This window comes from Lepus europaeus, chromosome 1 (assembly GCF_033115175.1).
Source record: "Lepus europaeus isolate LE1 chromosome 1, mLepTim1.pri, whole genome shotgun sequence".
Lineage (NCBI taxonomy): Eukaryota > Metazoa > Chordata > Mammalia > Lagomorpha > Leporidae > Lepus > Lepus europaeus.
The window spans coordinates 85358179-85374728 of NC_084827.1; the positions used below are offsets into that span (position 1 = coordinate 85358179).

The 16550-nt window shown below is 39.7% G+C and overlaps 1 protein-coding gene across 5 annotated transcripts in view; it reads right to left on the reverse strand.

Moving 5' to 3' along the window:
• The window catches only part of GTDC1 (glycosyltransferase like domain containing 1), a 435900-nt gene that overhangs the window by 74355 nt on the left and 344995 nt on the right, over window positions 1-16550 (reverse strand). For all 5 annotated transcript variants that reach the window (XM_062186286.1, XM_062186312.1, XM_062186277.1 and 2 more), the window contains one exon: window positions 2892-3236. In XM_062186286.1, coding sequence (XP_062042270.1) covers window positions 2892-3236 — 345 coding nt within the window. The remainder of the gene's footprint in view (window positions 1-2891; window positions 3237-16550) is intronic.

Sequence of the window (16550 nt, forward strand, 5' to 3'; positions counted from 1 at the left end):
TTTCTAGTAGAAACTGTGGTTGCCTTTCGGTAGAATACATTTCATATTGACTGGTCAATTATATGATTTCTACCCATACGATCAGGGGTCTAAATAAATGTGTGCTTGTAGCTGGGGATGTTTGATGAATGCTGAACCAGAATCTTAATTTTCTAATTCATATTCACCAATTAAAAATAAGCTGTATTTTTATGAGCAAATTTACATAAATCAGATGATAAAGCATCTACCACTATAGGGTAGGAGTTCAGCTCACAACATTTGCATATATTCTCCTAAAGAAAATATAGGCATTTTAGATTTTCATTGAAGAGTCTTGCTGCGCTGGAACTCTAATGGGCTTAGAACAGTAAATTTTGAAGAAACTGATTGCTACCCCTGTAGCTAGTAAATGTCTGCCTAGACCCAGTGGCATTTGAAAAAAGTGTTTTATCATAAAATTATCCCAGCAGAGTCCATTCTGCAAGATAACATCATCATCATCATCATCAGTACTCCATGCAGGACCCAACAGCTCTGGCACAATATTGCCAGTCATTTATCTGTTGTCAGCACAGGTTACACACTGTAATCCTTGACTGCCTCGGAATTAGAATGTCTTTGATGTCCCCACAAGAGTTTTTTGCCCGAAGGCTTTACCAATGCTCGGCGGCTCAGTGTTTATTCCTCGTAATCTTCCTCTCATCTCCAGGCTAGCAGTGACAGATGGTTATGGGCACACAATAGTATTAAGAGTTTGATATTTTTTTTATGCTGTGCTCTCTGTACAACAAATAGCTATCAGACGCGGGCCAGAGAGCTGACATGGCTCGCTTAGGTAATGGCAAACAAACAGCTCGGGTTGATGCTTTCTGTCATTTCCCCTCCTAACCCTGCTTGTTTTCATTGTATACTCTCAAAGGTAAACTATATTAACCTTATAGACTGTTATTAAAAAGATATATCTATATGAGCATAAAGTGCTTTTCTTTTCTCTTTTTCTTACTCTTTTGATTATGAAAGTAATACTGCTGACATATTGAACAAATATCGAATGTCAACATAAATTTTTAGTGTGTGATAATATCCCCCTTCATATAGCTGTGTGTCAGGCGGGAACCCACGGATGATGCATAGCAGTAAATAACCCAAACAAAATTAGTTCTCTTGTCAGCTTCTACCTTGTATGTCCCCAGGCATCAGTAAAATTGACTGCACGCTAGATTTTCAAAATTAGCCCTAATGTTAGCTATGTGTCTGGCAACCTCCAAGTTTCCAATGTTCTACTATATTACCCGTAAGGATGAATGTGTTACTTTTATATTTTGGCATTTACTCTTGCTGATGCGGCTTTTTTCCCTCTTCTCCAAATTAAAAATAATTTAGCTTTAACAATAAGAACGTTCACAAACATAAGGCTGCATCTCTTTAAGCAACTAACTTTAGGCAATCAAATTAAATTAAAGCAAAAATATACAAAGGAAGAGAGGGAATTATTCAATTTAATATTGTTAATTTTATTAACATAGCTCTGTCTTATTTTGTGCAAAGTACTGAATACCATGGCTCTCACTCTTTCCCCTGTATTGCTATTTTGTAACAGCACTCTGCAAATTATTTAACATTTTTATGAAAACCCAGAGCCAAACTTTTTAGAACTGATTCTCTTGCAATGAAAATTACTTCAGAGATGACCAAAGATTAGCAGAATAAAAGAAAGGGCTTTCTAGAAGGGAGTAAATGGTGACATCTATTTTACCTTGAACAGGTTAATCTCATCCAGACCCACTGCATTTGAAAAAGACATAAAAGAATACTGAACACTGTCACATTCTAAGTAAGATACGAGTATGGTTTACAAACATACGTTTCTCCCTTAGAAAGGCTATGCTGGACATATGAAGACGAACAACAAATACAAAAACACACACATCAGCTTTCGATATCTAAATTTTACATTCATACATTTAGAGTCAAAGACAAAAATCCCTTTAGGTACCAGATGCTGCAGATCAACTGGGAGAGCTTCTGGAGTTTTAACGTGCCGGAAGTCAAATCCTCGGCAAAGGCGCTTTGCCCGGCCGGTGTGGTGTCCTTATTACTTCACCTGCAAACAGTGGCTCTCAGAAAATCGGCCCTAATGATCAGCCCGGCATTTCCGTAATAAAGATTCCATAATCTGTGGGGGAGGTGAACTCTAATCAGGCCACATGCAGATTAAACTAACTGGGAGGAATAAAAACTAGATTAAAATGTTCGTGCTTAATACCAGAAGATTATCAGGACATTTTACCTCCTTAAATCCTAATTTATAGGAGCCGGGGTTAAGTTTATGAGTTTATATTTGGTGGGATTACGTGCTGCAGTTGATTTTCCCCAGTTTAGAAAAGACTTGGCTAGAATGTATTTTGCTTAGCGCAATGCAGAGGCATTTGGGAGAAGGGAAATAATTTCAAATGTACTGATACATATCATGACGAGTCGGATGAAGCCAGCCAGCTGAAACCAAAGGAGTAAATAATGGAAATTGTTCTTGTTTTAATGGTTAAAATGCTTTATCAGTGTGTATATAGAAGATACTTATTTGATAACTATGTACATGTAAGGATATAAAATGGAATCTAGTTTTTCCAGTTCGGAACTTCTTGAGCAACGTTTTATTTCCCAGAAGTGCTGCACTACTATTGTTAGTAGAGCAAATCACTTCATATAATTATTTGCAATTTGAATGTAATCTAAGCACACATCCATTAATAAAAAGACACTGAATAGTGCCACTATGGCACCACATTGGTAGTACCACCACATTAAAATGATCTTTTTCTAAAGCTGTAGGGAAAGCAAATTAATAAGTTAGTCATCAGAATATATGTCATTTATCTCTCTTACTAACTTGGCATGTCTTCACTTACCACCTGTGAGGCCAGACAATGTGCAATGGTCTTTGCTGATCATCAGCTTCACCCAAAATGTCACAGGGATTAAGAGTTAGATTTTGTTTATTTTCTCCATGATGAGAGCTTGAATTATCTGATGAGTTGGACCTGTCCAAGTCTGACTCCTTCAACAATGAGTTACCCATGTTTCCCTCCTGGGCAATATCCAGGCCAGGGTGTCCATCACATACTGAATTAAAATTCTTCAATACATTTTCAGACTCTCTCTGCTCTGGAAGGGCCATGGACGGAGGGGCGTCACTGTTTCCCGTAAGGCTGAGCATCTTCTGCAGATGGGCTGCTTTGTGCTTGGACATGAATCTGTCATGAAAAGGAAGGCAGCACATATTTAGTGAAAGAAATATGTAAAATGTGCCCTTTATTTTCCTGTAAGAACACAGTAATTATGAGACTGAGAAAATATAAAGACATTATAACAAAGATCCTAGGAAAAGTATAAAAGTAGTAGTCACCAAACAAAAATTCAGAAGTTTAAAATTCATCTGGGCTCTCTTTGAGTGATTTCCAAAGTCTCTGTGGCCTTAAGACATGCACGACACATCCCATAAAACCTAGACTAGAGAGATGGCCTACTGCTTTCCCCTCCCTTATCTTTCTAGACTTCCATGTTGTGTTTCCCAATCACCCCATGGCCATGTCCTTGTTTTCAAGTCACTTGCACATTATCTTACAAAATCGTTTGAAACTTCCATGATTAACAATTGCCATCTCTGCTGACATGACTGTTCTGTATTTCTGCACTTTTTCATTAGACTTTGCTAATGTTTTCTGAACTGTATTTTAACATATTTTTCATTATCATTTCCTCCTATATATCCATAATGTTTTGTCATATGGACTTTCATACCTATTACCAGTTGATAGAAAGCCTAAATTGATGGTTGAAAGACATTTTTATTATAGCCTAAAACCCATAAGCCATACAAACAGAGGATCTATTCTCAAACAGGATACCGAGGAGCAAACCATTAGCATTTAGAACAGACAGAGAGGGAGATGGATATATGAACAGCCAACTAAAGAGACATTACAACTTTTTAAACTGTAGAGAGCCAAAGATTAATTCTGACTAGGGCATCATCAATAAACGCACAGAAAGACTTTAAGTATTTTTTAATTGAAAATTTTGCAGAGAAAAAGAAGAGTCCAGGACTGAAAAAACAGAGTAGTCAAAGGAAAAGGGGATGTGAAGGCACATCAACTCTTCAGGGAGTAGTGCACAACCTGAAGAGGCTGGATGCAGGCCTGGGATGTGAAGTCTGCACACTTAGACTGAGTCAAACAACTGAGTGTTTTTCTGAGTTACTGAGGCCCATCTAGAGACTTGGCCTCTTTAACTGTTAAATAGTTGAAGAAACGGAGAATACATGCATTTAATAGTAGGAAGGAAAGAAAAGCCATGGAAGGAGAGCAAAAAGAAACATTTAGAAGAGTAGAAAGAGAATTCAAGAGAGCATCAACACCCTCATTGAATGCATAAAAAGGGAAACCAAGAATCCAAAAAGAACATATAAAAAGGGATATAAACACTGAAGCAGTGCTACGGCAGCAGAGAAAGAAACTCTGGGCCTTGTCATGTCCTAGGTCCCTGGCCTCTCCTAAGGGCAATCTCTATGGAGTGGTGCAGGAAGAAAACCACGTTAGCATTTGTGCATGAGAGAGAGGCAGAAAAAGCTAAGTAGCGAAAGGTGGGGAAGGCAAGGCTGAATTATTTTTTAAAGTGAAGCACACAGACACAGGGATATTTACTCGAGACTATTTGATATGGAAGGTAGCAGAATTCCAAAGAAATAGAAAAGTCTTGAAGGGTGGAAATAGAAAAACAACAGAACATGTGGTTACCACCAAGAGTCTTGGTGTGTGTTGGGTGGAAAGTAGGGCCTTACAAAAGAGAACAAACTTAGCTTTCTAGCAAAGCTGAGGGAAGATGGAATGAAAAGTCAGCTGAAAAACATCAGTAGTTTTAGGTAGCAGGTGTGGCAAATATAGAGTTGTGTCACTGAAGTGTTAGGGCAGGTCATCTATGTCAACAGTGGTTAGTGGAGTGGAGATCAGGGATCAGCAGAGTCCCTGTGGAGATAGGGAGAGGCCATTTACTGGTCTCAAAGCAAGAGCTGGAGAACAAAACTATGGAAGACTGGGGAGTCCACATGGGATGCAAACAAAGTCTTTGGTTGTCATATGCCTTGTGCATTCCAGCACCAGAGAGTTTGTTTTGGATACTTCTCTGGTTATTTCATCAAGCTCTTTAAATGTCTACTTTGATTTAAAATACCTCGAGAAAAATCAAGCCCCCTCTCCTGCTGAAATTAATAGATTATTGCATATAGAAAGATAAAATACAAAGAATGGTCCTAATTCCTTAAGTATGGCCCAATAAATTAGTCCTTGATTTAAAATGGAAAAAAATACTTGAGTATTTAAAAACTGTGGTTTAGTGTGGATCTCAAAATATTATTATTATTTTTCAAAGATTTATTTATTTATTTGAAAGTCGGAGTTACAAAGGAGAGACAGGGAGAGAGAGAACTTCCATCCACTGGTTCACTCCCCAGATGGCCACCAACAACTGCCACTGGCGCAGGCCAAAGCCAGGGTCCAGGAGCTTCATCCAGGTGTCCTTCATGGGTATCAGAGGCCCAAGTAATTGAGACATCTTTCATTGCTTTTCCCAGGCCACTAGCAGGGAGCCAGATTGGAAGTGGAGCAGCCAGGACTTGAACCTGCACCCATATGGAATATGGTGCTGCAGGTGGCGACTTAATCTGGTACACAACAATGCTGGCCCCAAGGAACCCAAATTATTAAGGGAGCAAATCAACTTACTTGCTGAAACACACACAAAATTCTAAGATTCTAAGGAACTAAAAAACAGCAAAAACTTCCCATTGATCATCCATTCATAAAAGGTAACAAAAATGACTATGACAATATCTTCAATTTATTCTAAACAAATGGAACAAATGGTAAGAAGGAACATCTGTACATATCTGGCAAACAACAATAAAGGAAGAGAAGTAACCTATTTGTTTACGTCAGATAAGCAATGTCTAACAAGCTTCATAAGGATTTTAACAGAATTACTAACTTAGTGTGTGAAGGATTCACAATACAAAAAAAAATCAATGGGCATTGAAACAACATATCTTCATTTCAGAAAACAGCATCATGACCCATCTTACTCATAAAATCCATTTATGTTGGCCAGCATGTGAGCAAAATCGCAAATTAAAAGAGACGGGAGATTGGCTAAAGGGTTGTAAACAATGGAAATTGGTAACTGACAAGGAATTTAGCTGTGGGCAAGGTGCTAGGCCTGCTTTTATTCAACATGTTTCCTAAATGTTCTCAAGGATGAACGGGATCCTGTGTTAAAAACAGGCTGCGCATGACCGACTTCATAGGTGGCAATGAACAAGGACCCAGAAAGAAGCAAAATGTAAAGAAAAGAGGTAAGGAAAGCAGCTTACAAATTGCTTGAAACCGAAGTCATAAAGATAGACATTGAATAGAAGCAGGATGCATGGAGAACACTACTTAGACTGCCCTGAGTTTGACAAGAGCAAGTGCTGATGTGAGCTGACAAACTGATGCCCCTTAGTTCCAGATCCTGTTGTACAGGGAAGGAACCCCGAATGTGCTGGGCTAGAGCATGTGCCAATGCTTATTTCATCTGGGAGCACCTGAGAACTGCGTACATTTGAAAATTAGAGAGTTCTTAGAAGAGCAATAATAATGATTAAGGCAGTGGAAGAATTGATTTATGAGGACAGATTAAAGGAGCTAAGTATGAATAGCGTGGTGAAGTGACAACTAAAGGGGTGCATAATAGGAGTCTCCAAGGAAGAAGAATAATTATTTAGTCTGGTACAAGGGGGTATAACTAGGAGTAATGAGATGAAATTAAGAATAGGAAAATTTAAGCTGAATTTCAAGAAAAACTCCCTGACGGTGTAATTTATTAGCTCATGGAACAAATTCCCTATGGAAATGCTATGGCTAGGGGAACTTAATAATAGAACTGGACAAAATACCAATAAATAATATAGATAACAATCCAGTCCTTGAAAGAAGGTAGTTATAAGCTATGTCTTCCTTGCTTATCATTTCACATTTTTCTTTAATAGTCTGTTTATTATATTGACTGTCACCCAAATAAGTATTTAGGCAATTAGCCGAATCTAACAGGATACTTCCTTTAGTTAGGGGACGTTACAAACACTTTAGTTTTCATACACTCTGCAGCAATAATGAAGATAGAAACCAAAATAATTTTTTACTACTTCGCTTCAATAGAGTTGGTTTTGAAGCATGCTGGACAAGTGTATTGTTAACACTTCTAAAAAAACAAACCAAAGCCTCATCTACCCTCCTACACAGAGTCTATTATGATGTTCTGAAATAAAACTTGTATTTTCATGGACATGTTTAATATAAACAATTTATTGCCATAATAGAAATCAAAAACCTGTATTTCAGCTTTTCTAAATGTAGCTCTATGGTCAATTACTTCACATCAATACCAAGATCAAATAGGCATAATACTAACAAGCAGTTTGCTTAATAATAGTCAGCACACTAATGAACCCATCCAGAACATTCTTAATCAGACACTATTTATAATGTACAGTTAAGAGAAGCCTGGTTGTAACTGTTCTATGCTAGAAAAGAAAATAATACCTTAATGATGGGGTGAAAACTGGCTTTTCTATACAACTGGACAGAATATTTGTGCTGTCCTGGCATCAACTCAGACAAGTGCATATGCAAACAGGCACAAGTCTGAACACTTCCTTTCTCTTTCCCAGGTCCAACTCTGGTGGAGGTGCTAATGAGGAGAGAAAGGTCTCAAGGTATGGCATGGAAAAGAGAACGAGTCAGAAGAAAAACAGCCTTGGACAGCACATTTGGGTTTATGATTTAATAATCTGCACCCATCCCTTAAAGAAATGTTACTTGGGGCTGGTGCTGTGACATAGTGGGTAAACCTGCTATCTGCAGTGCTGGCATCCCATGGACGCCGGTTCGAGTCCTGGTTGCTCCAGTTCCCAGCTAATGTGCTTGCGAAGGCAGTGGAGGATGGCCTGAGTGCTTGGGCCCCTGCACTCATGTGAGAGACCAGGAAGAAGCTCCTGGCTCCAGGGTTCTGCCTGGCTCAGTACTGGCCCTTGTGGTCATTTGCAGGGGGAACCAACAAATGGAAAATCTCTCTCTCTCTGCCTCTCCCTTTCTCTGCCTTTCTGCCTTTCAAATAAATAAATAAATAAATAAGTCTTAAAAAATAAGTGCCACTGTCTGTCTTGTTCAGAATGTCTTCCCCATTTCTGAATCTTTCAGAAGCTCTGTTAAATCCTTTTAGAAATATCCTGATAACCATAATCATTTCCAAATTTCTATTAGTCTAGGACACCCAGTTCCAACATTTTTCCAACCAGCAATCAATATGTGAAACAGAAACAAATCTTCTTCCACACCTCTGTCCCCAGCTATGGTTTCAGAGGCAGTCAGAAAACCCAATACTACCTTGGGAAATGATTGAGGACACAGCTGAAATGAGTATTTTCCAGGCCTACATTTACATCTCTACCTCCCACCTCCCACACACTGAAACACATGAACCTAGAGCCAGACCCATGGGAATGGCTAAATGCCTTATTCAGATCAGCCCAGGAAAAAAAAAATAGACATGAGAGAAAATGTACATGATGCTAAGATTGATGGTAAGCAAATGGAATTCTCTAGGCACATTAGCTTACTTCTGCCAAAGTTGAGAGGCGAGAGTTTGTGGAGGCGACCAGCAGAGGAGCTCAAGAGGAAGCAGTAAGTGAACGTAGGCCATTCACGTTGATGGATGCGTTGCTGAGCGTCCGTCATGGATGAGATCTACGTCATGGTGAGACAGACTGGTCACAACTGTCTTTTTGAGAAAATTTGATGCAAAATACATAATGAAGGAAGGGCCACATGTGGAATCTCAAAACTAATGTCCATGGATAAAAGTCCATGAGACAGAGATGATCAATAGGCTTGCTTTTCAGAACAGATTTGGAAGACAGGAAGTTTCTAAAAAAATGCAAATGATTACTGAGAGAGAGAGAGAGAGGGAGAAAGAGAGAGAGAAGACTTGATCAAAGATCACTCAAACTTGAGTCAATGGAATAAGGCAGCTGGCCTATAAATAAAGCAGGCAAGGAAGAAGAGTTGGTGACGCTCTGTATGTCTCGTGTTTATGGTTCCCATGTAGGGGAAGAGGAGGAGTACGGCTGCCACAGTGCCACTTTTAGACTGGAGGTGTGTGTGGTTTTTTATTTATTTATTTATTTATTTATTTATTTATTATTTTTAACAGGCAGAGTTAGTGAGAGAGAGAGAGAGATTGAGAGAGAGAGAGAGAGAGAAGGAGAGAGAGAATGGTCTTCCTTTCGTTGGTTCACCCCCCAAATGGCCGTTATGGCTGGCGTGCTGAGCCGATCTGAAGCCAGGAGCCAGGTGCTTCTTCCTGGTCTCCCATGGGGTGCAGGGCCCAAGCACTTGGGCCATCCTCCACTGCCCTCCCGGGCCAGAGTAGAGAGCTGGACTGGAAGAGGAGCAACCGGGACAGAATCCGGTGCCCCAACCTGGACTAGAACCCAGGGTGCCGGCGCTGCAGGTAGAGGATTAGCCAAGTGAGCCGTGGCGCCGGCCACAAGGTGTGTTTTGTCTAATTCTGTGGGACACATAAAGGTGCTGCTCTAGAGGACATTCTGTGGGAAAACAAGCTTGGCAAATGATGAGTTGACTAAAGGTGTAGAGGAATGATAACGCCATGCCAAGGTGGCCACTGGCAAGCGAGCGTCAGTTACTCAGGAATGGCTTTGAAACCCACCTGGCAACGGAGCCTGCCTGGCAACAGGCTGTGATTGGATGGATTTGAAACTGCTCGGCAACAGGCTGTGATTGGTTGGGGCATAGACCGCCCCTTGACCAGATTGGCTGGTCTTGGCTATATAAGCTGCTGTACCAACTGTAATAAACGAGTTTGCGGGCTGCTCGCCTCAAGCCTGCTTTCACCTGGACTCCCGGGGTCTGTGTGTTGACTCCATGCCTCTTGCTCCCGCCATGCTGCTCCTCTCAGAAACGAATCCACTGCAACATTGTTGAGAAATCAACAGCAACATCTGGAGCCCAACTTGGGGCCAGGAAAGAAATCAACCGATACATCCATTCCACTACATAAAGGTAAACACTTCTTCCCTGCAGATCACCCAAAGATATATGCTGCTATGAATATGCTCATTTCTTCTCTGTTTTATTCATTCAATAACTACTTATTGAGCACTTACTATGTAATGGGAAGATATTTTTTCAACAGTCTTGATACCTAATGTAAGAAGAATCTTGTTCCCTGTTCTCTTTTCCCCCTCACCTTTTCCTCCTCCCCTACTCCTCTGTTTTCCCAAGGAGGCCTCTGAAGAATCAATGATCAACAAAGGATACTTTGGAAAATCCTACGTGAGACCTTCAGGATGCACAGCCAGAGTCTGAAAAGCTTGGGGGAGCCAGATGGGTGGTGGCATATTTTATATACCAGAGGAGGGAGAAGAAAATGCATTCATAAAAGAAAATGGTGAAACCCAAATCAAAAGCCATACACCAACATGACATACAGGCAGACATACGTAAGTAGGAAAGAAATCAGGAGCACCCATGAAAAAGTGACAGAAGATGCAGTTCCAGGATAACACAGAAGATTGCAGAAAAAAAAAAAAGCAGCCATTTTTATCTAAATGACTTCTGTGGATTCTTGGCTACAAACCAACTGAGGAGAAAGGCAGCAGCAATAAACAGTAACTTTTCCAAAGTTAACTGGGAGAACACATTCAGGCAATTCAGTGATTGAAGGCGTTGGGTGATTTACAACAAAAACTATTCATTGTTACCAAAAAATGTGTTGGAAATTAATTGCAAAATTAACATTTTTAGAATTTAGCCACATAAGCAAATATCAAAGATAATTAAAAAATCATGGTAGCCCACATGTGTCCAATATATTACTTATATGGTAAGCAGATTTATATAAACCTATTAAGTGCAAAAGCAAAAATCTTGAGATAGCATTCTCATATGGACACATTCCCCCCTGTACCTCCTGTCACACTATCTTTACTAACTAAAGGAATCACAAGAAAGAAAATTGATCATAATCAAAACTAGCTGCTTGATGACCACAACATTCAGCAGAAGCACAGGCCCAGGATGGTTGACTGGTGGGCTGCATTCTCTCCTTTATGGTGATGGCTGAGGTGGTGCCAGTTTGTCAAAGTTATTTCAGTAAGAAACCCCAGGCAAACTATTATTTGTTTAAACTGAAAACGCAGACGAGCCAATCACAATCTATATGCACACAGTACAAGTGCTTTGGGAGAAGAGCTATCCAACACCTTTGCAGCTGCTTGGGCTGTCATTTAGATGTTCAATGACTGGTGTCTCCCATGGCTCCAACTCTCTGAGCCAATATGAAATATTGACAGCAATCTGTGAGAAAATACTGGGTAGGAGGGTCTTACGTGGACTACGAAGAATCTGTGACAAGATAGTAAACCACGATTCATAGAAACTTGCTGTATGAGAAATTAGCTAGCAAGCAGTACTTATTGGTCCGAGATATAAATGTTGAAAGTGATGGGAGAATCAGATCAGCCTCCTTAGCCATGTCTGCTCCTAGAGATGACATGTGTTTGGATATTCAGGGAAGACAGAATCTTCTAACAAAGACTGTCAAAAAGAGAAGTTTTGGCTTCCTCTCTGCTTTAAAAGGTTTATCTTTTCCTTCTTTTGGTCCTTTGGGATATATGGACCATCATAAGGAAAAGATGGCTCTGTTTCCATGAGCTATTTCTTTATATTTTTATTTTTCAACATCATTTCTAAGAATTATTTCTGAAAATCTAACACTTTCCAGATAACAACATTTATATCATTTTCTTACACGGTCTCTTCTGGCAACATGGTTTATGTGATTAGTATTATTTAACTTAAATAATTATGGCTCAACTTTCTATTCTTCCATAACGGCAAAGTGTTTTAGATTGTATACATTGCTAATTTAACTGCCTGCTGGTATGAGCAGTTTGTCTTACTCAATTTTACAAAATCACTTTAGTGTATGAGCGCATTCCTCCCACACAGAGAATTTAAGGTCCTTTTGAATGCATGAGAATAAGAAAAGCTGTCTTGCATATTGCCAGAACAAATGTTTATTAAGCCCAGACCCATCCTTGCTAACATATGTACACCCAATTCTCTCCATTCCTACTCCTCTCCCTCCAGAAAGAAAGCTCTCTAAGAACAACAAAACTCTCTCAATTATACAAGGTTTACTCTACTAATTCAACCCACAGTTAGGCAAAGTCATAGGCTCAACTGCAAACAGGGAATCTACTTTTCTACCTCCATTCTTAAGCACACTGTACTCTATGGTGGGCAATTCTCTAAGTTTCTTCTGTGAGTCCTACTTTTCATTGCCCAGGTCAGTCCCTCACCTCCCATTGCCATCAGAGGTCACTTTGTAGCCAATGCTGGAACTAAGTCCCACCTTGTGTTCAGCCTTGAATCATGCTTTTCATTACTGGTTTTGTTGGAAAACCAAACGTAATGTCTTATAATGCATCAACCACCTTTTATGTTCAATGTGTAGCACCTTTCAAATGAAGCAATATCTTAATTCAAAGGAACTAGTTACAAATGGGTTATGTTCAGGCACTACACTAAGCCTGTGAGAATTTTTGTGAGGGGAGTAGGTAGAGAAATCTATGAAGCACCTCAAGTTACTCTGCTCAAGCAATTTAGCTGGCTGAAGCAGGAGAACCCAGGCCGTGTCAGCACCCAGGTTTGCATTGGTACTCCTGAATTTCTGAGCTTATTCAAATCACTTAATTTCTCTGAACTTCAGTTAGCTATTTTTTTTAAATTATTTTTATCTACTTGACAGGCAGAGTGACAGAGAGACTGAGATCTTCTATCTGCTGACTCACACCCCCAAATGCCTGCCCCAATTTCCTAATTTTTAAATCAGTCATATCTGCTTTTGCAAATTTCTTGAGAGGATTAAAAGGGAGAACATGTGTTGGAGAGGATGTATAGTAGGAACTAAGTAACTCTAAGTAAACCTTCCGTTCCCTTGCTCCTTCATGTGATATCCATACTCACAGGGTTATTCCTAAGGCCATTTGGGTGACATCACATTTCCAAGACAGTCAGTGAATGCATCCCTGTGTCAAACAGGTCAAACATACTCATTCAACAGATATTTAAGCTCCTTCAATGTGCAGGAAGTTATGTCTGCATTTACGAAGCTTTTAGTATGTGTGTAGTGACATTTCATGTACTTATTTTGGTGTTGCGACCCCTGAACATGTAAGTTATCCCTGTCATCTTTAAACTAAACACCAATTTACTGACTGCATTCCTTGCATCATCTAACTTCTCAACCTTCATAATTTGCTGGTCATTTTTTCTATTTGTAAATCAGAAGCAAAGTTTCAAAAGATTTTATCCATTCATCAAACTTAATAGGGTGATATAAACACAGAAACCAGTTTTCCTAATGTGCATCTGAACAAATCTCATTCAAGTCACAGAAATGTACATATGCTTGACATGCTGCAAGTAAATATTCTCACTACTAGGGGATTACAATGTCTTCTATAGCATTCATAGACATTGAAGGAAACTCTAAAAGTAGTCTCTATTCCATGATTTTTCTTTTGGAAACCACTGTTTGGAAAATAAGATGGAAAATGTGCTAGTATAGAAGATAGGATCACTTTCATCTTCCTAAACAAATATAAGAATTCCCCTAGGAGGGTGTTTCCAACTGGAGAGTCTCTGTTGGAGCACACCATGATTTTATTGGGTCCTATGGTGGAAACAAATGGAGAAAAGGATAACACCATGATGAAGAAAATTCCCCCCAAATAATGGAGAATTTTTTTTTAATCTATGCTGACAACAAAGAGAGAACATTGTTTAAAAAAAAAAAAAAAGAACTAGCTATCAAAATTGATGACAGAATTTAAAGGGTCAAAAAGAAGAAAATGGGTTGGGGATTAGGCCTAGCAGTTCGGACACCACTTATGACACCAGCATCTCATACTGGAGCGTCTGAATTCAAGTCCCAGCTCTGCCCTAGTTTTCTGGTTCTAGGTTCCTACAAATACACAGCCTGGTAGGCAGCAATGATGGCTCAAGTAGCTGGGCTTCTACCACCTGTCTGGGAGACCTGGATTGTGTTACTGGCTTTCAGCTCTGACTGTCAGTATAGGACAACCTTCAATACGGGGCAATTATAGGCATCTGGGGACTGAATCAGAGGATGGGACTCTCTCTGTGCGTCTCTTCCTTTCTGCCTCTGTCTCTTGCCTCTCAGATAGAATCGATGAACATTTTTTAAACAAGGGAGGAAATTAGGGTCCGGTATTACGGCACAGTGGATTAAAGCACCACCCACTGGCATTTCATATTGGAGTGCTGGTTCGAGTCCTTGCTGCTCTGCTTTCCCATTTACCTCCATGCTAATACAGCTGGGAAGGCAGCAGAACATCGTTCAGGTGCTTAGGTCTCTGCCACCCTTGTGGGAGACTGGGGGAGTTTGGGTTCCTGGTTATGGCTTGGCTCAGCCCCAGCTGTTGCTGCCAGTTGGGGTGAGTGAACCAGCAGCTGGAAGATTCTCTCTCTCTCTCTCTGTCTCTCCCTTTCTTTCTATTAATCTATATTTCAAATAAATAAATAGGTTTTTAAAAAAACATTTTTGAATCTTGTTCTGAAGCAAAAATGTTGCCTTTTTAAAAACTAAAATAAATTTAAAAATATAGAACTGATATTCAGAAAAGAAATTTTGCATAGAGATTGTATGACTGTAAATAAAGTCAGTTAATCTTCTTAAACCTGAATCTAACCATCTGCTAATGAGAACGAGACCAGTCCTAGACTTCTCAAAGAAGTAAGGATCAAATACCTAACCCAACCTAATGATTACCTGATAATTATTATTAACAGGCAAACTGACAGAAAGGCTCTAAGCACAATGCCTGGTCTCAAATTCAGGGCTCTGCCATGTTTCAGCTGAGGGGGAAGACTCTTTTCTCCAAGTATCCTTGAACATGCAAGTAACAATGCAGTCTTTCAGAATTCTTGGCCAGCGCCGCGGCTCAACAGGCTAATCCTCCACCTTGCGGCGCCGGCACACCGGGTTCTAGTCCCGGTCGGGGCGCCGGATTCTGTCCCGGTTGCCCCTCTTCCAGGCCAGCTCTCTGCTGTGGCCAGGGAGTGCAGTGGAGGATGGTCCAAGTGCTTGGGCCCTGCACCCCATGGGAGACCAGGAGAAACACCTGGCTCCTGCCATCAGATCAGCGCGGTGTGCCGGCTGCAGCGCGCCAGCCGTGGCGGCCATTGGAGGGTGAACCAACGGCAAAAAGGAAGACCTTTCTCTCTGTCTCTCTCTCTCTCACTGTCCACTCTGCCTGTCAAAAAAAAAAAAAAAAGAATTCTGTTTCCACACAGCTTGGCAAAGACTGAGAATTAATACTACTATTCTTATTCATAATAATGGAGATGATACTCATTATATCTCATTGTTAGTGAAGAGACAGTCATCATTCTCAAGACATCAATACATGCTAAACCCACTTTATAAAGCACAGATTCATGCCTTAAGAAGCATTTTTATTTTTATTTCTTCTAAGTTATACTTTAGCCACCCATATAAAATAGGAACTTTAAATACAGGTTTTAAAATAACATAGTTTCATTTGTATACTAATCAAGCATTTGTATTTACATCTAGGGACACATTAATTGCAAAAAGGTCCAATGTTATACATTTAAAAATATGTCTTTCCTATGGTACATTTTTCTGTCATTTGCCCTGGTTTTATATTACTTCCTTTTTCTGAGAAGTTTCATGTTTTTTCCCTTCTTAAAAATGTATAAAATAGGCAAATAAAATTAAAAATTTTAAAACAACTATTTCCACATCTCTGGGACAAGAACAGATGCACACCAAAAATCCAGTATTTTTTCCTTTTCCTTTGCCTGCCCATAACCTGAATAAATAAAAATTGTCATCAAATTCAACTCCCAAAACAACTGCCCTTTTTGTTGCTCCCATAGTGAGTGCTACGACATTAAGTCTTGATTCGTTCCAAGTTCTGATTATTTTGCTAATTTTTAAGCCACAGACACTGATCTTACTCAGAAATAAATATTAGAAGATATGAGCTTGTTAATTTCATATTTGAGTACACAAAGGGAGCATACCAACATTTCAACTTATTTAGGGTTTTCTATACTGTCTAGGATTTCTAAGTTTGGAGAAAGGTTACTAAAAATATAACAGATGGATACACTGGAAATGTCTGACACTCTAGGCTATTACTAGACTACTGGCAAGGCTTGGAGATAAAGGCCTTAAATACTCAATGAAAACACCAAGTGGAAAGGTTTAGAGAATAAACATTCATTCATCATTCAACAGAAAATTAAAGGGCCTACTATGTGCCTGGTAAAATAGCCAAGATGCCCTATTGAAGCACACAATGCATTAGGTGCTCAGACCAGGAAAGAACTGGGTGATAG